This window comes from Equus caballus, chromosome 6 (assembly GCF_041296265.1).
Source record: "Equus caballus isolate H_3958 breed thoroughbred chromosome 6, TB-T2T, whole genome shotgun sequence".
NCBI classification, from domain to species: domain Eukaryota; kingdom Metazoa; phylum Chordata; class Mammalia; order Perissodactyla; family Equidae; genus Equus; species Equus caballus.
This window is the reverse complement of record NC_091689.1, coordinates 47,575,030-47,598,231: the sequence shown is the minus strand read 5'-3', so window position 1 is coordinate 47,598,231 and position 23,202 is coordinate 47,575,030. Positions and strand designations below refer to the sequence as shown.

The 23,202-nt window shown below is 43.8% G+C and overlaps 1 protein-coding gene and 1 long non-coding RNA gene across 34 annotated transcripts; one reads left to right on the top strand and one right to left on the bottom strand.

Annotated features, from left to right (window-relative positions):
• Nucleotides 1-1,678: 1,678 nt before the first annotated feature.
• PEX5 (peroxisomal biogenesis factor 5) lies at nucleotides 1,679-19,859 on the bottom strand. 33 transcript variants are annotated; one of them, XM_014740638.3, is made up of 16 exons: nucleotides 19,601-19,859; nucleotides 17,921-18,083; nucleotides 17,550-17,585; nucleotides 17,174-17,306; nucleotides 16,829-16,960; nucleotides 11,263-11,368; nucleotides 10,668-10,758; nucleotides 10,157-10,267; nucleotides 9,813-9,905; nucleotides 9,325-9,444; nucleotides 5,201-5,344; nucleotides 4,924-4,994; nucleotides 4,298-4,510; nucleotides 3,806-3,971; nucleotides 3,320-3,477; nucleotides 1,679-3,141 (listed from the first exon to the last, which is right to left on the bottom strand). In XM_014740638.3, the coding sequence occupies exons 2-16, from the start codon at nucleotides 18,065-18,067 to the stop codon at nucleotides 2,940-2,942; spliced, it is 1,923 nt and encodes a 640-aa protein (XP_014596124.1). In that variant the 5' UTR covers nucleotides 18,068-18,083; nucleotides 19,601-19,859; the 3' UTR covers nucleotides 1,679-2,939. The 33 variants fall into 33 exon arrangements, with proteins under 33 accessions (XP_014596124.1, XP_070127038.1, XP_005610957.1 ...); XM_070270937.1 differs by having other exon boundaries at nucleotides 9,325-9,420; nucleotides 19,601-19,754; XM_005610900.4 differs by lacking the exon at nucleotides 19,601-19,859 and adding an exon at nucleotides 18,704-18,862.
• On the top strand, nucleotides 18,913-19,612 carry LOC138924765 (uncharacterized). The gene is made up of 2 exons (XR_011439976.1): nucleotides 18,913-19,013; nucleotides 19,213-19,612. It is a non-coding gene; the product is annotated as an uncharacterized lncRNA (long non-coding RNA).
• Nucleotides 19,860-23,202: the final 3,343 nt, after the last annotated feature.

The window sequence follows — 23,202 nt, the reverse complement described above, 5'->3', positions numbered from 1 at the left end:
CCCATTCTTTACTCTGCAGCCGGAGTGATCTTTTAAAATCAAATCACATCACACCACTTTTCTGCTTAAAACTCCCCAGTGACTTCCTGTGGAACTTAGAATAAAATTCAAACTCTGCACCATAATCAGAAAAGATCCTCCTAGCCATGGCTCCTGACTACTTCTCCACGCCCTCTCCTGCTATTCTGCCTCTCCTTCACGCCAGACCTCTTTCAACCTCAGATCAGAGCCTTCGCATTTGCCCCTGGGACCTGAACTGCGCTTCCCACTACAACTCCCCGTGGCGGGCTCCTCCCAGTCACTTAGATCACCTCTTAAGGTCTTTCCTGACCACCCTATCTAACGTTGCCCTGACAAACCCTCCCCTTTACTCTCTAGTGCAGCATACAATTTTGATTTCTTCATAGCACATATAACTCAAATTTTCCCCTTTACTTGTTTATTCTGTCTCTCCTTCAGACCTAGCGTATAAGCCATCAGAGCAGGGACATTTGCCTCGTGAACTATATGCCTGGTGCCCAAACAGCACCTGGCATGACAGGCTTAGTAAATATTGGTTGGATTTTACTCGGGTTCAAAAGAGGTATCCGGCACTGACCACGCGAAAAAAGCATCTTCTTGGACACTTTCATGCCACCAAAAGCAGGCAAAGTAGATACGCCTGGAGACCTTGCTTAAGAAGTTATCCCAACTCCCAAGCATTTTACTCAGACTTTTTCCTTCTTGTATCTACACGCTGTAGAAACGGCGGCCTCAGCCTGCCCAGCCCACTCTCCGGCCTGTGCCTTTGCACTGCCCCCCCTTCAGAGCCCAGGACACCACCTACCCCATGATCACCCAGGTGGTAGCCACCACTGCCTCCTGTCCCCCTCCCCCATGGTGTTTTATTTTTTCTATGAAAGTATTACACATGCACCAAAAATATTTGGAAATTACAGAGAAGTATGATAAAGCAGGGGAAAAATCACTCAATCTTCGCACTTTTAGCATATTGGGGTATATTATTCTTTTCAATGCATTTTTGCTTGATAACCTATAAATAGTTTGCTAACCTTTTTTTTCTCATTATGCTGCTAGCATTTATTGTCACTAGAAACTTCCAGAAATAAACAGCTACATAATATTTCACTGTCTGGATAATTTACTGAACCAGTTCTCTTTTAGATTTGTTTTTATTCTAATGTGGCCATAGACATTTATCTCCAAATATAAATATTTATTTACATTTTTTAATTTTTCCCCAGAATAGATACCCAGCTTGCTATGGCTCTTGATACAGTTCCTGATAAAACCAGGTAGAGCCAGATGAAAACTTTAGAAGCCCTAAGCATTGGAAAAACCATCAAATCCTCCCATGTCATTAGTAATAAAAACAGTAGTAAACAATTATATAGCACCCTACACTGTCCTTTATAGTAGTAACACAAGTGTAATAAATGCACGATTGTTAAACATCTGTCTTTCCTGCTAAACTATAAGCTCCATGAACGCACAAACCTGTTTGTCTTATTCACAGTATCTAGCATATATTAGGTGCTCAAGAATTACCGGACAGATGATGGCGAGTCAACACACCAATGAGAATTTGAAAGAGAGAGAAGAAGAAAACAGTTGAATACCCACCCTCCAAACACCCAGCCCCCACCACCCCAATTTTACACCTGGCAGAAAACTCATATCCACATCAGTTCCGTTTATTCTTCATACAAATATTTTACAGTTTTATTCTTAAATCATTTACACATATTCATACAAAGAAAAATAAATTTCAGGATGGAAGCTTGGGATCATGGTAATTTAAAAAAAAATCTCTCTGATCATTAGCTACTGAAAGCAAGGCAAGCGGCTTTGCAGTCGTCTCTGGGAGTCTGTATCTCCCACACAGGGGAAAGTGGAGAAGCAGCCAAACTGCTCTCCCATCTTCCCTCAATCTTCACCTTATGGAGGTAATATGGGGGAAGGGGATTTTTCAACATTCTCCCCTAAAAACATTTCAGGAAGTACAGCAAAGGCTTATGGTAACACTGAACCCCCTCTTTGCTAGGAATTTGGCAAGATTGCAATTTCTGAACCAGCTTTCTAGAAGAGCTAGCTCAGTTCCTATTTGCAAGTCTTTCTAAGAGAAGGAGGGTTTGCTGTACTCACACATCCCTTGTCCCACTTTCTCTGTCCTCCTACCAAAGGCCCCAAAACAGAGCCCTTGATCTGATCCCATCTGGTTCCTTCTAGGCTCATTCCACAAATGAGCCTTCCTCCTACCCCACACCCAGAAACTCTGTAGCAACTGACCCCAGCAGCTCCTGAGGACCCCTACAAGAGAGATGCCAGCCTTACTGCATGCAGCATCATACGTAATGAATCTGAGCTACAGCCAGGAGAGGTCCAAGAACGACAGAACTCTGAGCGTCCCTATCAAAACTCAGCTCTACTGAGCCAAATCAACACTTAAATCAAAGAGGTCAACTTCTAAGACATCTCTTCTAGGTCGTCACCACAGAGGTGCAAGGAAGAACCACCTCCTGCATACAACTGCTCAACAAAGCTGTACTATTATCAATTCCCAGTATCAGTGTAGTAAAGGACAGACATTGCAAATGTGGTAGACCCTATCAGAAACAGCAGCTGATAACAAGTTGCTCCCTATCTTCGGGTCCTACCCAAAAAGCAGCACCAAGAAAGGGCATGATGAACAGAGAGATCTGTGGCTGGATGTACAGCCCTTGAATTGCCAAGGGACTCAGACAACACAGCTCATTTTCCTACAATTATGTAAGAACTAGAACACAGATTACCCACCCCTACATTGAGGCAGCTCCTGAGAGGCCACACTGCTTGTGGTCATCAGCCCACCCCCTTGGTAGGCCCAACTGGGGAGAGGGAGTCACATCCAGAGCAGGGACCCCTCCAGGTGGACACTCACAGGGCAGTCCATCCCACTGTCACTGGGGCAGGCCAAACATAGCTAGGAGGGTGGACAGATCCCGGGCATCAGCTGCCCCATAGGCATCGCTCTGGCCTAACATAGACAATGACAATCGCAGGGTGCTCCAGATGTTCTCTGACATGGCACCCCCTTCACCCCGAGGGCCCCGGCTTTTCCTCTGCATGTTCAGGGCCTCCAAAAAGTGTTCCACAGCCTCCCTGTAGGGAAGAGGAATGAGAGTTGGTAAATAGAACAGCAATGGAAGGAGAGAGGTCAGCTGGCATGGGGAGGAAGCAAGCTGGGGCTAGTTAGTCAATAACAGGATCACAGAATGAGGAGCTTGGGACAAAGGCAGGGAGAAAGTGCATTCATTCATTACTCAATAGATCCTCTCACCGGTGAGCCCCAAGGTTGATACAGCTGATGCCCAGGTTATAGCGGGAGCGTATATAGCCAGGCTGTAGCTCAAGGGCCCGGCGGTATGCAGCTACGGCTTCTTCACTCTGGTTTCCATTGGCCAAGGTGGCCCCTAGCTTATTCCACAGCAAATAGTCCTGGTATAGGGATGGAGAAGGGTTAGGAACAGGACCCAGATTCAGATCAAATTCTGCCCATTCCTCCCCCTGGTTCACCACTCTGCTTAGCTAATATATGTTACTATCCCATTCCTTTTGTGGCCACAATGTAACCACTCTCACGCCCTGCAGACTCCCTTGAGTCCAGATCACCCTGTACTCCCACCCTTCTTTCCCCAGTTCTCCCAAGGCAATCAGTACATGGAACATAGGAATGAAACATTCCATGACTTCAACGGTCCTAACAAATGATTCTCCAGCAAAGTACAGAGTCATGTCCCATTTCCATTCTTCCCCTGAAGCTCACATCGGGACGAACGCTGAGGGCAGCCGTGAAACAGTCCACTGCCTTGTCATACTCCCCACTCAGGTTGAAAAGGACTCCCAAGCCACACTGCACATCAGGGTCAATGGATGTAGGATCCAGGCGCACAGCTGCCAGGAAGAGCTCCTTCACTTCAAGAAACAGGGAGCTGTATGAGGAGCGGAAAAGGCAAAAAGGAGATGGATAGGTATGTCTATATTCCTACCCCTCCAAAAGAATTCCTTAATTAGTAATCATATCCTCAAGATTCATCAATCTATCAGCCACCCTTCCTACTCCCAAATTCCAACTTAGAAGCCTGTTTTTCTGCTTCAGCCCAGCACTGGACTGCAGAATGCAGACCTCCTTCAAGTTGAACCTGGGTCTCTCATCCCACTCTTAGACCCCTGAATCTCAATCTATCTGCACTTCCAAAATCAAGGTCCTCCTCCTACTCAGGTTACATTCGTCATCCCAGGAACCCCTCATACTCACTCAGACAACAGAGATCCCAGGACGCGCTTGCTGTGGCCCAGCGCTACCCCTCCAGCCCCTTCTTCACCAGGCACCACCAGATGGGCATAGGCTGGTGTGTAGCGCAGCCAGTCTCGCAGAGTTTCACAGGCCTGCCGCTGCAGGGATTCGTTGGTGAAGCTTACAGCCAGCGCCATCAGTGCCGTCCGGTTATCTGGCTTTAGCTCCAGACACCTGTTTGGACAGAGACAGGCAGAGCCAGTATTGCAGTGACACTGGCACCCATCAGGCACCTTGGAATCCAAGCCAAGCTTCAGAATCCAGAGTCATCATGGCCTCTCCTGCCAAATCCCTCAGATTAAGATATAGAGGAATCCTCTACATGTGAGTTACTAATAGTTACAGATCTCAGAAGGGGAAAGTTTTAGCAGTCAGGGAACCAGCCAGGGTCCCATAAATAAAATCAAAAGCTGATGAACGAGTGGAAGCAGTTATCTCCAATTCACTCTAAACCTTAGAGTTTCACCATAAGAAAACATAGGTTAGTGGCCATAAGGAAAACGAGGATCTGAGTCTGGGCTCCTATCACGCTAAAGTCTATTTAGAGAGCCCTGGAACCACCTCATCCCACCTTTCAGGGTACTCACTTCCGCAGCGCGCTGATGGCTAACAGTTCTTGTTCATTCTCTGCCTGGGTGGTACCCAGATACTGCCAAGCCTAGAGAGAAGATGACAGATTCCATCACCTCTGTATGCACCTTTCCATCCTCCCTTTCTCTGGCTTCCCCTACTCACCAGCAAGCTCTCGCCCTCCCACCCCAGGCCATCACAAAGGCCCTAATCCATGTGCACTACTCTTTAGGACTTCCCTCAAAACTGGAGGAAGCAGTCTCCAATTTGGAGTCAGAATAATGAGGCACTCACTTCCACGTGCTTAGGATCTTGCTGCACAGCTGCCTCAAAGAGCAGCACAGCATTCGGCAGGTCCCCCTCCTGCAGTCGCCGCAGCCCTTCCTCGAAAGGCTGGGGGTGGTCACGCAGGGGGTTCTCCTCCTCAAACTGATACCCCTACAAGGAAGAGAAGCCAAGTGAGAAACTGTCTAAGAGGGAGGAGTCACAGTCAGAGCAGCAGGAATGAGAGATGACAACCGAGAGAGGTGAAGAAGCTGAAGGCCTCCAAAACGGTATTTGAATTAAATGCTGGCAAATTTTCCATATCATAAAGGAGATCGTCTATGACTACAGTAAAATCATTCAGGATTGTGCTCACGCTCCTATCTCCTGTTCACAACAACTGGAAAGCTGGGCATGTGTACAAGCTCTGATCCATGCTGGGAATAATCTAATTTCAGGAAGTCTTTATAGGCCTGTATTTCCACATCCTTGACTTCTCACCACTGGACAGAACACATTTCTTAACAGGATCTGCTTACAGTAATGAGAGAGGTTCCCCTTAGCTGTTCAAAGGGCATTTCTCGTTATCCTGTAATAGTGTGACAATGTATAAAGGAAAAGCAATTTGGAGTCAGAGGCCCTGCCAATCAAATGCAACTGTTAATCTAGCTCATGAAGTTGCTATGCACGTTCAGGCACTCTGAAAATTTTAATTTATTCCCCAATTTCATTCTTAAAAGTTATTAACATTAATCTGTCTCTGACTGTATGAAAGCTACATCCCAAAATCCTGATGGCAGAAAACACTTCGGAAAGATACTGTTCTCTTCTAGCTGAGGATTTCTCATTTGAGGGAAGAGTTACGGTGCTAAGTGCGAAGCTTTGTCTACTGGTACTTCATGTCAGGCAAAGAGGTAATCTGGTAAAATGGGTGTCACTAGTAACCCATATGACTCGGGACAAGCAAATAAAATGTTCCTTTTGGGGGAGTAAATGGTTACCATCACAAAACAATACACCAGAATGAAAAGAAGACGGAAAATACCAGGCAGGGCTCTTCTAAATATAGTTACGGACAAATTAGAATGCAACTGTACATAATAAAGACATGAGTGAGGCCCTTTTTCAATATTACTGTGTAACTGCTGAAGAACCAGAAACACTAAATCTTACCAGTAAAGTTCTAAACCGTTATAAGTCATCAGACTGAAATTATTTCTGACAATATAAAAATTAAATAATTACAATGGAGGCTTAAGCAGCAAGACACAGTATAAGAGATGGATTTAGGGTAAATGTTTAAAGAGTATACTCATGTTGAGAATAGGTAATGTTCCTAGCACATTTTTGTACAATATGAAAACTCCGAAGGTAAAAAATGACCCTAGACGGGGCTGGCCTGGTGGCGTAGTGGTTAAGTCCACGTGCTCCACTTTGACAGGCCAGAGATCACAGGTTTGGATCTGAGGCTCGGACCTAGCACCATTCATCAAGCCATGAGTGGTCTGGGGCATGCATCCCACATAAAATGGGGCAGCATCCCACATAAAATAGAGGAAGATTGGCACAGATGTTAGCTCAGGGCCAATCTTCCTCACAATAAAAAAGGAAAAAAAAAGACTCTAGAACAGGGATCAGCAAGCCTTTTCTGTAAAGGGCCAAATAATAAATACATTTTATCACAACTACTCAGCTCCACCATTGTAGTGAGAGAGAAGTCACAGACATATGTAAACACATAAGCATGGCTGTGTTCCAATAAAACTTTATTTATGGACACTGAAATCTGAATTTTATATAATTTTCACATCACAAAATACTACTTTTCATTTTTTTAACCATTTAAAAATGTTAAAACCATTCTCGGCTCACAGGCCTGTAAAAACAGGTGGCACGCCAGATTTACCCGCAGGCCACAGCTTGCTGACCCCTTACCCTAGACAACCAGAGTTCAACAAAATACATCCTTCTGCATTCAACCTCAACTATGTCCATCATCAATCCATGTTTTAAGCCACCCTGTAAGAAACAGAGATCACTGTCACCTATCACACATTTTCCTAACGAAAGTAATTCCTGCTTCTCAGAGCTCTTGAGAGCATCAAAGGAGAATATTCACCAAAGCCCTACCAAAAAGCTTGAAATGCTATGTTTAAAGAAGTATTATCCTCGGCAGACAATGTAACAAATCAATGCCATCATGTTGCAACCACGGGGTTCTCTAAGTACATGCCTGTCCATGATATCTATAATCCTTCAGGTTTCATCAATTGCTGATCAGAGAGGGACTTTTCAAAATTAGAATATTTGCAAAGTTGAGGGAAAAAAGAGTACTCTGGAGGAACCTTCAACAACCCACTGAACGCAAGATAAGCTTGGGATCGCTGTTGCATCCTAAACAGTCTACTCCAAGCCAGTCATTAGGTCTGATCCACTGTCTGGTCTATTCCAAAATCTCACAGGATCAAACTGCAAAAACAGGATCACTACTTAGAGACACTACTAAGTAGAGAAGCTTCTCCTTTATGCTAACAGTATGCAACATCTGCTTGAGCTATAGGTGCTAAGTTGTCTTGAAACTTTAGACAGCATCAACAAAAAATAGTACATTCAGAGACCCATGAATTTATCTGAAAACCAGCATCAGATCCACATCCAAAAAAAAAGGTACTATTGACATATAATTCAGTAATAGTTAGCATAAAGCCAAATAAAATCCTAATTGTTCATGATTAGTGAGTAATAAAGTACAGCATATTTTGGTGGAACATTAACGCAAACGTTTCCAATACTAATTTTGCAATAACCCAAGGTATCAATGATAATCAAATAGGGTTCAAGAATCTAAAAACATAATTATATTTTTAAGTTTTGAATTAAAAAATTTATTCCACCTGGCATGTCATTAATATGGAAGTAAAAAGAGGAAATGCTAATACAAAATTAGCACTATGTCTATATTTATCAAAAGCATGGAAATTTTTATCTAAAACTTATAACTTGCCATAAAGTCAATGGGGCTTCTGCAACTTACCAAATTGTTGATACAAGTTAATAAAAGTATTATCTCCAGGTATTTCCTTTAGTTCTTGCTCATCAGAATTCTATGAAAGAAACCCTTATCATGGCAAAACATAGAACTTACCAAGAAGTAAGCTCTCTTTTCTATTACGTAACAGGACAGCTCTCAGGAAACTGGGCCAGAATAACAGATTCATAATTTTCCTAGTACTAGGTTTTTCATTAGCTTTCAAAGCGTAACCTTTTCTAAGTTACCTTGAACTTTATTCTTCCCTATCTTTGCACATCTCTCTTCCATCAAGACCCACCTCTAGCATCTGCTTTACATCTCAGAGCCTGGCTCTAGCCCCAGAATCCTTCCCCGACCAGAACGAAGCTGAGAAAGACTTCATTACTCACCTCCCCAGTTCCTCTTTTGCATTTTTCAAAACCAAGAAATTCTCTCCCTTCTCCCTCATGCCTCAACTCAGCAGCTCAATTATTAACCACATCCCCAAATACCCTACAACCCACTTGTAGTTTTGTTTTTCAGAGTGAGACCTCTGAAATAACATACAGCTCTAAGTCAATAGTATATGCTATACGTAAAATTCGATCATCTTTCACCAATGACTGCTGGGAAATTTTCCTCACATTTAAGTTACTTAATATAATTCTTTGAAAACACCCTAAATTGGGGCAAGTAGTGAGTATCTACAGGAAGAGATTAGAATTTAAAATAAACCTATGAGTTAAAAAAGTAAATAGATATTAAGATATGGAGGCACAGAGACAGTCTACTAACTACCACTCTCTACCAAAGGAGTTATCAATCTTCTCAGAATATTCTCCACCAACCTCCAAAGCAGAACTCCTTCATCTGTGCTCTTAATACATGATGTGCAAATCTCTATCATAGGTACTATGTCACTGCATTATTATTTGACAAAGGTGGTCTATTATTTAATAATAACCTTTATATGCCAAGAATAAAGCATACACTCAATTACTGCAGGAGAGCAGGGGCAAGGCAATGATGCAGACCTTTTATGGAAAGGGGCTCAAAAACTAATTACCTGAAAGCAGGTACCCTTCAAATTCGGGTTTAATGGAGAGACAATGGAAATCCTACAGTCTGAAAAACTAGTTCTTACCTTATCATAGGAAGCAGACATGAGATCATCATAGTCAGAAAGCCAGGGGTGAGCCTCAGCATCCCGTTTTGCCATCTCCTCCAACTCTGCCTGCAACTTGTCCCAGAAATCAACATCAGACTGTAAGAAAGGGAGGCAGACAGAAAGAGGAGATCCATCATGACCATCCCACCTCACTCTTAGCTCCATCTTAGGATGTATTCCCTAAGGCAGCAGTTCTTAAATTTCAATGTGTTTAAGATCATCTGAAGAGCTTTCTTAAAATGCAGATTCCTAGATCCTACCCCCAGGTTCAGATTCAGTAGTCCATCTGAGGTGATGCCTAGGAATTTTCATTTTTGAACGGCACCCACTCCAAGCAATCCTAACACAGCTGATCCAGGAACAGTGTGAAATACAGCGTTCATCATCTTTGATGTTAATACACCCACTCTCTCCAACCGCGTGCTTTTTCTTGGGGCGTCTGCTCCTGCACTGCCTGTTCTCACCTCTATAGCTGACTTGGCTCGTTCAAACTCCATATCAAGGGCAGATGTGTTTACTGGTCTTGTGAACTGGTCAACCCAAGCATCTGATGTACCCTGTGACAAAGAAGGATGGTCATACCACCACCAATGACTTTCTACCAACTAAATACCCATTAAACACCACCATCCTGGACACTTCTGAGAATAATATTCTCAGAATCTCTTTCCCACCCACTCAGGACTTGGATGCTACCAAAACAAGCTGGCAATAAATCTCTTCCCCATCTGGGAACACTGAACACTGAACCCACGGCTTGGGGCACCAGCCACCTCTGAAGTGGGACTGGGAAGTGACAATGTCCTACCTGCTGCTGTATAAACTCTGCTGCCCACTGTTCTGCCTGAGCTCGGCCCGACCCTGCACCGGACTCCAGGGACACCTGGCCCTCGCCAATCTGCCGCACGAATTTCAGGAACTGGGGCACAGAGACACACATAGGCCACTTGGGAGAGGATTTCCAGGTGTGCACTCTCAGCCATGCCCAAGAGGAGCCTGCACTTGCCCCTCCCCCTGACCTTCTCTACCTGCAGACGAGATATGCTAAAGACCCTAAAAAACGGAGAGAGCAAAAAGAAAAGGGTTTCTGGCTCTAAGCTTTGAGAAGCCACAGAAAAGACAAAGGGTTAGTAGGCAAGGAAATGAGGGAATGCATAGTGGAAGGAAGAGGCAGGATCCTAAGTCTCTGTTCTCCAGAAAGGAAGGAACAGACCTAGGATCTCACCTCCTTATCTTTAAACTAAACTAGGTAAGACAAGCAAAACTCTCGACTTGTAAGACCAGCTCTACTGGCAAAGCAGCAATGGGATGTGGCTCACCTCAGAGTTAGCCAATTTGGGGTCATCCACCTTGGCCACAAAGTCACTGGCTGTATGCTGCAGATCCTCCTCTGGATGATATTCGTCATTCCTGGAACAGGTAAGGACAAGCTAATTTTACACATTAGTCTTCCACCACCTTCCCCATGCTATTCCCCACTCCTAGCCCATGGCAATTACAGTTCTTAGTGGGGAAAAGAGAAGGCAATCCTATTCCACTCTCTTGCTGAGGACCTACAAATTCCAATTTACATTAAAGAAGGACATTTTGGTAGAAGCGGCCAAGGGCTAGCTACATCTTTTTCTCTCCCCCTTTCCCAAACATATCTTTGCACAGAAAAGGAGTAGACAGTAGCAGGCTCCAAATTAAAAAGGAAACAGGGTGCATAAGGTAAAGTTACAAACTTGACGTTAGGATAGTTAGGGTTTTTGATTCGATTATATCCATAGGGGTAATAATACAAGTGGAAACCTTAAGGTAGAAAATGAGGGGCTGCAAGTTGGTTTGAGAAGGTGAATGGAGGAGGTTGGGGGAGGCTGGGAAAACTGTCCAATACTCTTTCCACAGGGTCCCAAAAGAAGTAGCTGGACTCACCAGCGATCACTGGCAGCTGTTCCCTCAGGCTCTCCCAGCCACAGCTTCTCCTCTGACTGTTCCAGATATTCCTCAGCCCAGCGGGCAGGGGACACAGACAAAGGGTCTGCAAGGAGCAAAGAGTTGGGGAAATCACACAGGCTCAGTGACAGATCAGGGAAAGACAGACAACTATACATACTCAGCTGGTCCTCTGAAACAAGCAAAGCAGGTGAAATCCTACTGAATCCCTCAGAGACTCCTGGTCAAATAAATACTGCTAAATTTTCAATATCCAACCCACTCCCAAGGGGCCTGATGCAGAAGTTTACTGAGCTGGGAACAGGAGGCCAAATAAGGAGGCTCAGGAAAGGAGTAAGGACCAAACCCTTCTGCTTAAACAGACCTCAATGAAAAATAGCAGGCACTAGGGCCTCCGCCTTCCTCGAAGGTACTGCAGGGAACGGATAAGGAGCTAAGGGAGAATGGAAGAGCTCCTGTTCCTTCACCAAACCTCTGGTCTATTCTCCACCTACAGAGTTCACACCCTCCCAATGAAACGAGCCTCATATTTCACCTTAATATACCTACCAAGAGAATCTGAGAAGCAGAATGCTGGGCTATAATTAAAAATACATGGGTCCACTCTTCCCACTGGATGTTTGTTTTTTTCATTTTTTAATTGAGATGTAACATACAAACATGAAAGTACATAAAATGTGCCAAACTTGAGTATACTGCTTCATTCATTCCTACATACGAATACAGTCAAATCACCACCACCCAGACCAAGATATAGAGCATTTACAGTTCCCCTGCAGACTCCCTCAGGCCTCCATCCCCCAGGATAAACACTATCCTGACTTCTGTCACTTTTGATTTGTTGTAAGGGCTAGGTTTTTAAGCCTAATTCTAGAAACTGTCTTAGAAGCTGCAGTGACAAAGGGCACCACTGCAACATCAAAATAAACATATCAAGGCCCCAGACTGAATGAAGGTGCTTAACTGTTTTGTAACCTCCTGGACTCTGCCCTTTACTACTCTGGGGCCAGAAAAAAAAACAATGAGACAGAGTACTCAAAGGGCCCTGAAGAACGAGTCAACACAGAGAAGGCACGAGCCTGCCGTGTTCTTTCCTTCCGCTCTACATACATATCTTTACAAACCAGATACTGAAACGGTCATCCTGTCTGTGTCCCCAATTTGAAGGTTTGTTACTGCTTTTAACACTGAGGAGGCAGATTTATCCCCTCAGTATTAACGTATAAGAGAACCTTCTATTCCATTTAACTGAGACTTTACTGAATAATTTCACCAAAGGAATCTCAACATCTGAGAAAGTAACGCCAAAAGCTGAAAAAATGAAGGATCAAGACTTTCAGAATATACCTAATTATAAATAATAAGTAATATATTACCAATACAATAAACGACATGGTAGACAACTTTTTTGATCATGGACTCTGTCTCTCAATTTGAAGGACTCTCAACACTCACATCCAGATTTCCCTCACTACTTCTTTCAGGCAACATTTCTCTTTCCTTTGCCCCAACTAGACTGTTGACTCTAAAATGGAGACCTAATAAGGAGATGATTAGTACTTAAACAGATTTTATAAAGCCTCTTAGTCCCTTTGTCCTATTCTGTTGAAAAATATCCAGTCCCTCCTCCTTACTCTCAACTAGAGTGTTTTGCAAAAGTATATTCGGGCCACAAGTGCTCCTCAAATTACAGAGAAGACCGTTTCTGTGAAAAGGTCCTCTCAAGAACAAAAAGCCATAGGAAAAATACGAAGCATCTGTACTTTAAAACAGACATGAAATAGATTAGAAAAAAATCCCAGAGGTGAGAAAAGGCATCCTCAAATAGCTATAATTTGGTATTTGGCAATATTCGCCACAAGACTCAGAATTTTCTAGCATTGGGAACCTGCTCCAACAAAGCAGTCAAAATAAAATAATCAAAAGATCACCATTTGGCCTTAACGATATTTTTTGAGAAATTCTTACAGAAAATCAGACCCATTTGGATACCTCTGAGATTGAAGCAACTCAGGCCTACACAAAGGCAGGAACTATCCTAGGTCACATAGATTGGTAGAGTTAGAACCAACTTAGATACCAAATATTCAATTCAGAATGTTCATCTCATATAGTTTCTCAATGTGTGCTCATTCCATCTTGGCACATCTACCCTAAGCTCAAAAGTCAAAAACTCAGAACTTCCTACCCTTATCCACAAAAGTTTGCATTTGTGCTAAATACTACAGGGGTAAAGAATGTAGGTTCTAGAGTGAGCCTAACTGCATTCATATCCCAATTTCACTATTTATTCACTGTATATCTTCAGACAAGTTACTTAACTCTGAGTTTCCATCCCCTCATCTGTAAAATAGAGATAATTGCTACCTAATAGGGATTCTTGTGAAGACCAAATAAGATACTGCATTTGTAAAGCACAGAGTAACAAATATTAGCTATTATTATCATTACTCTCTGCTCATGGCAAATCCACACCAAAAGTAGAAAACACCACAATGAGATTGGTATTCCATTTATTCCATAGCCTCGTCCTCTACCATGCAGAGGAATGCCAATCATCATCTGCTACAGCTGCCCACTGCCTTTCCTATCAAAGTGCATGTTTATCTCTCACGATCATCGTATGAACTTCGCATACCATGCTGGCTGAGCCTGTCTAAATTCAAAACTCCTTAAAGATGGGTTTCATCCCTAGAGCTGAGCAGTCGCAAAATGGAGAATGATTTGGCCCAGAAGACTGGGAGGTGAAGGGGAGCAGATTCCATCAGGAAATATGGCAGGCTAAAACATGAGCTTCATGTGGTGATGGAATAATTCTGTATCTTGATTGCGGTGGTGGTTACACAAATCTACACATATGATAAAACTGTATAAAACTATAAACACACACAAATAAGGGCGTGTAAAACCAATGAAAGCTAATAAGTTCTGGACTGTACCAATGGCAATTTCCTGATTTTGATTTTGAACATAACTAACAGTTATGCAAAACTTTACCACTGGGGAAAATGGAATGAAAGATACACAGAACATTTACGTATATATTTTGCAACTTCCAGTGAAACTATAATTATTTCCAAGTAAAACAAGAAAGCAACTGAGCTTCAAGGTTGCTTTTAAACCTGATTCTAGAATCCTAACAATGGGTATTTAAACATAATAAGGATTTAAAGAATATAACCTTCTCTCATCTCGAAGAATGCTTATCCATAAAGCAATAAGTAACCTATATCATCAATATAATAATATCAGCCACAAATGCTCTGAGGATAACAAAAAATGAATTACTAGGAGATCAATTTCTTTTAGTTCTTTCTCCCAGATCTCAATTCATTCGTTCAGTAAATATTTAAGGTCCACTACATACAAAGCAATATACTACTGCAATAGGACATTTTTATGAAGGCAGACCCCAAACAGCTCAACTTCCCTTTCCAGCCTCCCATGTCCCTCCCTCTGTAAGCAGGCACAGTTCCAAAAGAATACACAAAACAGAGAGAAACATCTCCCAGAGTGGATCTAACAGGTAAGACAGGTCCAACATGTTTTTCTATAGATGTTTTTTGTTTAAAGGTTAAGGAAGATCATACAGGCGGCAAGTAACTCAGGTATCTGTAACAAAAATCTCATCTAAACACTCACAAGAGCAATGATTTTTTTCTGAGTTATCAAAAATGAGGGGGTGGCCCCATGGTGTAGTGGTTAAGTTCAGTGCACTCTGCTTTGGCGGCCCAGGCCCACAGGTTAAGATCCCAGGTGCAGACCTATACCACTTGTCAGCCATGCTGTGGTAATGACTTACATATAAAGCAGAGGAAGACTGGCACAGACGTTAGCTCAGGGCTAATCTTCCTCAAGAACAAAAAGAGGAAGATTGGCAATGGATGTTAGTTCAGGGCTAATCTTCCTCAGAGAAAAAAAAAATGAATGATGTCCACATATTACAACACAAGTCTCTCTGTGATAAAAGATAGCACTTAAGTCTAAGGTTTGTATGAAAAACTGAGTTTCAGTCTGGTGAGCTTTGCTACTGCTCAGATTTTCACTTGAGGCAATTCCATAGAGAAGATTCTAAATGATGGTGTAATAATTCTAAGCATAAAGCCTAGAGTCAGAGAGATGTGAGTTTGGAATATCATCTGTTACTGAATGATTCTGGACAACGTATTTAACCCTTCCACATTTAAGTTTTCTTATCTATAAAATGGGGGAAAAACACCTACCTTGTAAGTGTTACTGTGAAGATCAAATGTGTTGAAGAAAATAAAGTACAAGCATTATTAATGAAACCAAGAGCACCTCCTGTTCTATTTGAAACTCCAGCTTAGGTGGGAAAGGGAGTCATGATAAAAGACATCAATAGCTTTTATTAAAGGTTTGTTTTAGTCGTTACATTTGGGGGTTTTCCTCTTGTGCGTGGAGGAAGCCCTATCTTTAGGAGAATAAAAGTGATGGAGGGAGGAAAAAAATGATAGGGAGAGAAACCAATTAGATCCCATTAATCCTCTCAGGAAAATTTAGGATCTATGATGATGTGAGCACCCTGAGAGTCTAGAATCTTTGTAACTTTCTCCGTTTGTATCTCTTGTTGTTATTATTTCTTAAATTGGAAAAAGGCTAACAGTGCTTCTCTTTGAGAGCAATCAGGAAGAGGAAAGCTGAAGAGAATGCCCTTCCCCCAGGCCCCTTATCATAAGGCTTACAGGGGAAGAATCAATCCCAAGGGATGCTGTGAGCATGGATGCTCTGAGGGAAAATTAGGCTGGGACTTTAAAGAGTTTAAGTTGCAGGCCTGGCAGCACGGCATAACGGTTAAGGTCACAGGGTCTGGGGTCATTCAAACCCCAACTCCACCACTTACAAAGCCGCGTCACCTTGGGCAAATTACTTAACCTCTAAGCCTCGGTTTTCTTATCTAAACACTAGGAATAAAACAGTAACTACCTCAAGGATTCTCACAGGGATTAAACAGATAAAGCATTTAAGGCACTTAACACAAAGCCTAGAATATGTAAGCAAACATTAGCTATTATTATTAATTTTTATTATTATCATCAAGGTATGGTCTTTGCCCTCCAAGACCTTATACTTCTGGCTCTTGAAATCCACAATTCCACTTCCCAAGGCCCCAACTCTGTTCAAGATGACAATACCAGAATCCCACGGGCTGTGCTAAATTGCTTCTCTCTTCCTGGCAAAACTGCCATCTATCCAATCTGTGGATCCTCTCCACCAGACTACGGTAAAAAGTTCCAGATAACAAAGAAGTAGACCTAACTCGTGTCCTGTCTTCTCTCTCTCTCTTACACATATATATATATCTCCAAAATCTCTTATCCAGTTCAAACCCAGCCCTCTGTTTACTGTTTCATTCCCTATTATCACCTAAGGGAAGTCAGGTTCAGTGCTCTCTAGAAGGGAATCAAGGGTCCAGAAAAGCCATAGCTGCTGAAATCACTCTATATGCCAAGAGGAATTAGCTAACAGTGTAGAACTTTGATTGCCCCATGGAAACCATTTTAGATTTTCCCAAGACAAACCTCACCTGTAACTTCAGAGATGAATTCTTGGGACCAGTCAGTCTCATTATAATCCTGAGTTACATCCACAGCATCTCCAGCTGCAAGAAACTCCTGGGCCCAGTTCTCAGACAAGGCCAAGTCTGCGACAGCAGGGGCTTAAGAGAGAGAAAGAGAGAGAACTAAGAAAAAGAAATATGTATCATTCTATCATGCCTAAGGAACCCTGAGTGCACAGGAAAACACTCCGTTCCTTTTGTCTCTTTCAGCATCTCAGTCCCCCAACGTCAACAGCATCCAAATATGGAACCCCCTTGGCCCTATCTGCAGAGAAAATGGTGATCTCCCCTCCCACCAGACTCTGGACCCACCTCTCTGGGGTGCCTGGCGGAAGTTTGACTGTTCAATCTCCTGCATCTCTGCCAGGAGGTCATCCATTTTGAAGGTCTGAGGGGCACGGGATACAAGTGGTGCATTGTGGTCCTGGAGGAATTCAGCCACCAACTGTGAGAAAAGAGATGGTGAAATGAACCCAGCAAGAGACAGTGCCCATTGGGTGTCAAATATAAGGAAAAGGAAACACAGAAACTACAGATGTGGAAATATAGAATACATTTTAAAAAACAAGCAGGAGGCAAATGTCGTTTGGTCAGAAAAGTCGAAAGACTGAAATACAGGTAAGTCAAGTTTAAAATAAAAACACAATGGGCAAAAGAAAAAGGCTATAGAAGAGACTGGTATATTTACCTCATCTTCAGAGGCTACTCCTAATGGCTTAGAGACCTAAGACAGAGAAGAAAGGGAGGCAATATGGCAGAGTGGTGAAAGTCACAGAGACATAACTCAGTTAAACACGGGTTAAAATTCCAGCTCTACCATTTATATGACCTTGAGCAAGCTGCAAAATTTCTCTGAGCCTCGGTTTCTTCATCTATAAATGTTGCCTTCATCTATATAAAGACATACAGTACTTAGTATAGTGTTTAGCAAACACTCATTAAGTGGTAACTACCATGTACTACCATTTGCAACACAACAGAGAAGGCAGTTAGCCCCAAGCGTCCCTGCACCCTCTATCCCAGGCCGCCACTTAGACTTTCCTCCTCAAGAACACTCACCGCCTCAGAGGCTGGGGTTCCCGGGGGCCAAGGGCCAGGCCTCAACCCCTCCTGCCGAAGGGCCTTGTCCTGGGTAAAGTGGCCGGCCAGCTTCATGAGCGGGTTGGCACCCCCGCATTCGGCCTCCACCAGCTCCCGCATTGCCATGGTGACCGCCAGCTCTCTGATGGGCAGAGGAGATTTGGAACTGAGGTCCCGGAGTCAGACCCTTCCCCAGCCCACAGCTCAGCCCGGATCTGGGGGACGCGGGCAGACATCCGTCCCAGATTGTTAGCCACTCGCTACCCTCCACCCCCTGTGCCTTCTGCGTGGCCCCCACCTCGCCAGGAGTCCGAGAAGGGGCTAGTGCCTCCCTGATGCCCTCCTCAAAGGCCGCCGCTTTCGGCCTGGGCCTCTCCAGCGGCCTCTGCGACTGCGGTCCCAGGCGGGGGGACAGGCCTGTAGCCGCCCCCCACAGAGGGGCCTGGACCCCTGGGTACTACGAGGGACAACTCCGCGAGCGGGCTGTGCTGGGGCTGTGCTGGGGCACTGGCGGGGCAAGAAAGAGCGGGAACACCCCACGACCGTGAGCCCAGGCCCCCACCCCCGAGCCGCCAGGCGAGCACCGCTGGGGGCCATTCCCTCCCCTCCTGTCACCTGAGCCCCTCCTCCGCTCGGCCGAGCCCAGCCCAGCCCTCCCGCGCTGTGGACCACCCCAGCTCCCCCGCCCCGGCCGCAGCTCCAGCCCCGCCCCGGGGCCCACGAGGGCACCGCAAAGGGCGCCCCCTCGGGCCCGGAGCTCACCGCCTTGCTCTGCACTACGCGCCGGGGCACCCGGGGCGGGCAGGAGGGAGAGGGAAGAGGAGAGGGCGGGGGGGCAGGGGCGGAGCTCAGGCTTAAAGGGGCCGTGACTACCGCGCTGCGGTCGCCGACCAAGGGAGCTGTTTGAAGGGGCGGGGCTTTAAGGCTGCGGCGCAGCGTGACGGGAGGAGCCGTGGGTTCTTAAAGGGGAAGAGCGCCTTAAAGGGGAAGTCTTGGAGCGTCGCCTCAGAACGCTCAAAAACATCGCCGATACTAAGGCTGCTTTGAGGAAAAAGCTCGAAGAAGAATGCAGGTACCACTGAGCTTTGAGGGAGACCCGAGGGCTCAGGATCCTGGATTCTGCTCATTCTGGCGCTTCCCTGGGAGCGCATTGTGACCCAAAGCGATTCCTCGCCCTTTCTGAGCCTCAGTTTCAGAGACAGGTCCTAGCACGGGAGTTGCGGGGCTCAAATCCGTAGCCTTCCCCAGCCTCTACGTCTGCCTCTTTCCAGACTGCCCCTAGGGGGACAGCGGCACGGTCTGCATGAAGACAGAGGCCTGCCCCGAATCCCTCTGCCATCTCTGCGTAATGGGGAAAATAGCACTGGATGATGACAAATTCCAGAGACTAAAATAGAGTCCAATGCATCCTGAGACCTCAAGCTGGTAACCTACAGGGAAGATGCGCAGTGAGTCACTCCTCTCCTCTCCTTCCTCCCTCACCAATGGTCAAGGTCACCGTGGTGGCCTTATTCCCGCTGTTCCAGACTGGAAAAGCACAGACATGATGCCAGAAGTGACTTTTAATCACGGAATAATCGTGAGGCCCCACCATCTGCCTCAGAATTGGCTATGGTGTCAAACCTCAAGGTCACTGGGAAATAAATACTGATATCTCACCCAGCTCCAAGACGAAGGGGAGTCCTGATGTCATGAAGAAGGGCAAGAGGTGCTCAGGGCTGCTGGTAGATGAGCAGGGATGGGTTAGTGCTAAAAGGGGAAAAAGTACCATTCCAGCCCTCTGTGCAGGAGACGAGGCAGGTAGACAGCAGGTGGCGCCCTGGGCCAGGCTTGTTTCTTGGCAGGCCTGCGGATTTCAAAGGTGAAGGTCCCAGGGGACGAGAGGGGCATGGCTGTGTAAACTCATCCCTGGGAAGGCAGAGAGGCTGCTCTGACAGCTCAGGGGAACAGACTAGCCAGACAGACCTAAAGAGTGTGCAGAATTTCTCCTTTTCCTTACATTTTGACCATCTTTCAGAGACCCTGACCCCACTCCCCATTTTCCCCTGGAGTGTACTAGGAATCTCAGCCCTTGCTGAGATGTTCACTGTTGGCAGGCTGCCATTGTAAAGCAGATACCTACTACCTAGTAAACTAAACCATGCCAAGGAGGAGGAGATGCTCTCTGAAAACTGAATCCTTTAAAAAGTGGATCGTTAGAGAGAGCAATGTTTAACTGAAAGCCCATGATATGGTAGAATGTCAGAAAATCAAAGCAAGCAGAGAGGACTCCCAGTACCACTCAAACCACATCATACGCATAACCTGCTCTGCCAGGAGTTTAGAACCCGATTACCAATAATCCAGTATGTGCCCAGCTCATGGGAGAATGGTAATAATGATACCAGCTGATGTTTATTGAATGCTTTACTAAAATCCAAGCATTGCAATAAACATTTTATGTGCATTAGCACTTTTAATCTTCATAACATCGCTATGAAGTAGGTATTACTAACCTCACTTTACAAATAAGACTTACCCAAAGTTACTCAGCTAGGAAGTCAAAATTCAATCCAGACGTAACTCCAAATACCCAGTCTTCCAGAAACCTTGCTTGAAGCCCCCTGGGGGAGCTTTGGTCTCCAAGGCAATGGAATTCTTCACAGAGCCTGGCCCACAAGTCCAAGAGGGACTCCGGGGCTCAGAAAGGACTTGGTACTTGGATATTTAATATTTAGTTTACTGAAGTTCTAGTTTTAAAATCTTGCATGTTGTTAATCCATGTTCAAGTTTAAATTCTTATTCTATTCATAAAAGTAATAATTTTTATAAAGGGAAAATAATCATTTTTACTTATTCTTTAATTAGTATTTGATTTTATTTATTCCTGAATGTTTGATTAATTCAAGTTTAACAGGTTAAATTCCTCCAATTTTTAAACACATACTGGATTTACTGTGTGCCAGGCATCGTTCTAAGCATTTTTCAAATATTGTCTAATTCTCATAATAACTTAGTAGTAATAACTATTATTATCCCCATTTTACAGATGAGGAAACTGAGGCACAGAGAAGTTAAGTGACTTGCCCAAGCTTATACTAATAAGCGGCAAAGTACATCAAACTTTGTCTGTAAAGGGCCGAATGGTAAATATTTTTGTCTTTGTAGGCATACCGTCTCTATCACAACTACTCAACTCTGCTGTTACAGCAGGAACGCAGCCATAGATAAATGAGCATGCCTATGTTCCAATAAAACTTCACGGACACTGAAATTTGAATTTTATATCATTTTCACGTCACAAAATATTCTTCTTTTGATTTTTTTCAACCATTAAAAATGTCAAAACCATTCTCAGCTTGCAGACTATATAAAAACAGGCAGCAGCCCGTAGTTTGCTGACCCCTGACCTACACAACCTGATTCCAGAGTCCGTGATCTTAAGCATTATGCTAGATTTTCCCTTTTTAAAAGTAAAAATTAAATTTCCTTAAACATTTTGCACTACATGGCACTCAATATACATATTTTAAAGCATTTTAAATGCCTGACAGCCCTGATGGGGCAAACAACCCTATCAGGCAAAATCTTTCTAAATTCTTATTCAACCCTGTAAACCTAAAACATTTATCAGATTCTCTTAGTCCTCTTAAAATCTCAAGTCTAAAACTTTACTTCCTAAATTGAAGGCTAATAAGTCAGATTTTCTTAAACATCAAATATTTTAACTCATAACGTCACTTATACACCTCTGGAAAGTAAGTTTACTGGCTCAGGTAGATTGAGATTACTGGGTTAAATTTGGAACCACATACAGGTACTTAAAGGTCAGAGATTTGAGACCAAGACGCAAGATTTAGAAGCTATATAACAGTCATGGGTCGCTTACTGATGGGGATAAGTTCTGAGAAGCATGTCGTTCGGCAATTTCATTATTGTGCAAATGTCCTAAAGTGTACTTACACAAACCTAGATGGTATAACCTACTACACACCTAAGCTATATGGTGTAGCATATTGGTCTTAAGCTACAAACTTGTACAGCATGTTACTGTACTGAATACTGTAGGCAATTATAACACAATGGTAAGTATTTGTGTATCTAAACATATCTAAGCATAGAAAAGGTATAGTAAAAATATGATAGATAAAAAATGGTACACCTGTATAGGGCACTTAACATGAATGGAGGTTGCAGGACTGGAAGTTGCTCTGGGAGAGTCAGTGAGCGAGGGGTGAGCGCATGCGAGGGCCTGGGGCATTACTGCACACGACTGCAGACCTCACAAACACTGTACACTTAGGCTACACTAAGTTTATAAAAAATATTTTTATTCGATAAATTAACCTTAGCTTACTGTAATATTTTTACTTTATAAACTTTTTTATTTTTTTAACTTTTGACTCTTTTTTAATGACACAGCTTTAAAACACAAACACATGGCACAGCTATACAAAAATATTTCCTTTCTTTATATCCTTATTCTATAAGCTTTATTCTATTTAAAAAAATTTGGTTTTTTTACTTTTTAAACTTTTTTGTTAAAAACTAAGACACAGACACACACATTAGCTTAGGGTCAGGATCATCGATGTCACTGTCTTCCGTTTCCACATCTTGTCCCACTGGGAAGTCTTCAGGGGCAATAACGCTCATGGAGCTATCATCTGCTATGGTAACAACGCCTTCTCGTGGAATATCTCCTGAAGGATGTGCCTCAGGCTCTTCTTGAGGAGGTGTCACTCTTTTCAGAAATACGTCCATGATAGTTTGCTTGGTTTGTTGCTTTTTTTCACCACAGATTTTCTTGTAAGCAGATAATGCACCATGAATGTTCCTCTTTATTAAGGAAAACCTTACAGTGTTGGGTTTGATGTTTTCAAGCTTTTTAAGGAGCTTGTTGAGGTCTGCAAAAGCTCCTGCTAAACCCTTCACTGAAAATTTTCTTGGGAGTTCTCCTTTTTCTTCTCCTGCAGTTTTTTTCCCTTTGCCTCTTCTTCAGCTATGCATTCCTGTTCCAGTTCCAACAACTATTCATTAGTCAATTCCTCAGGAATCACCTCTAGGAGCTCCTCAATGTCATCCTCGTCCACACCCAGGTTAAAGTTGTTTGTCATCTCAACCACACCTTGTTGATTTCTACAACCTCCTCATCCTTGGCAAATCCTTTGAAGTCATGGATGAACCCCCTGAGTGTCTTCTTCCAGATGCCATTCATCCACTCCTTGGTGACATCACCGCAAGCCCAAGCAAGGTTTTTCATGCAGCCGCAGATGTTGTAA

Bases quoted from the DNA above. Each gene is read 5' to 3' on its own strand.
- PEX5 (XM_014740638.3), bottom strand. From the start codon at position 18,067: ATGGCAATGCGGGAGCTGGTGGAGGCCGAATGCGGGGGTGCCAACCCG. The intron at 4,995-5,200 runs GTGAGTGCCTCA...TCTTCTCTCTAG, and splicing joins AAGATCCTAAGCACGTGGAA to GCTTGGCAGTATCTGGGTAC. The intron at 4,511-4,923 runs GTGAGTACCCTG...CTGTCCAAACAG, and splicing joins GCCATCAGCGCGCTGCGGAA to GTGTCTGGAGCTAAAGCCAG.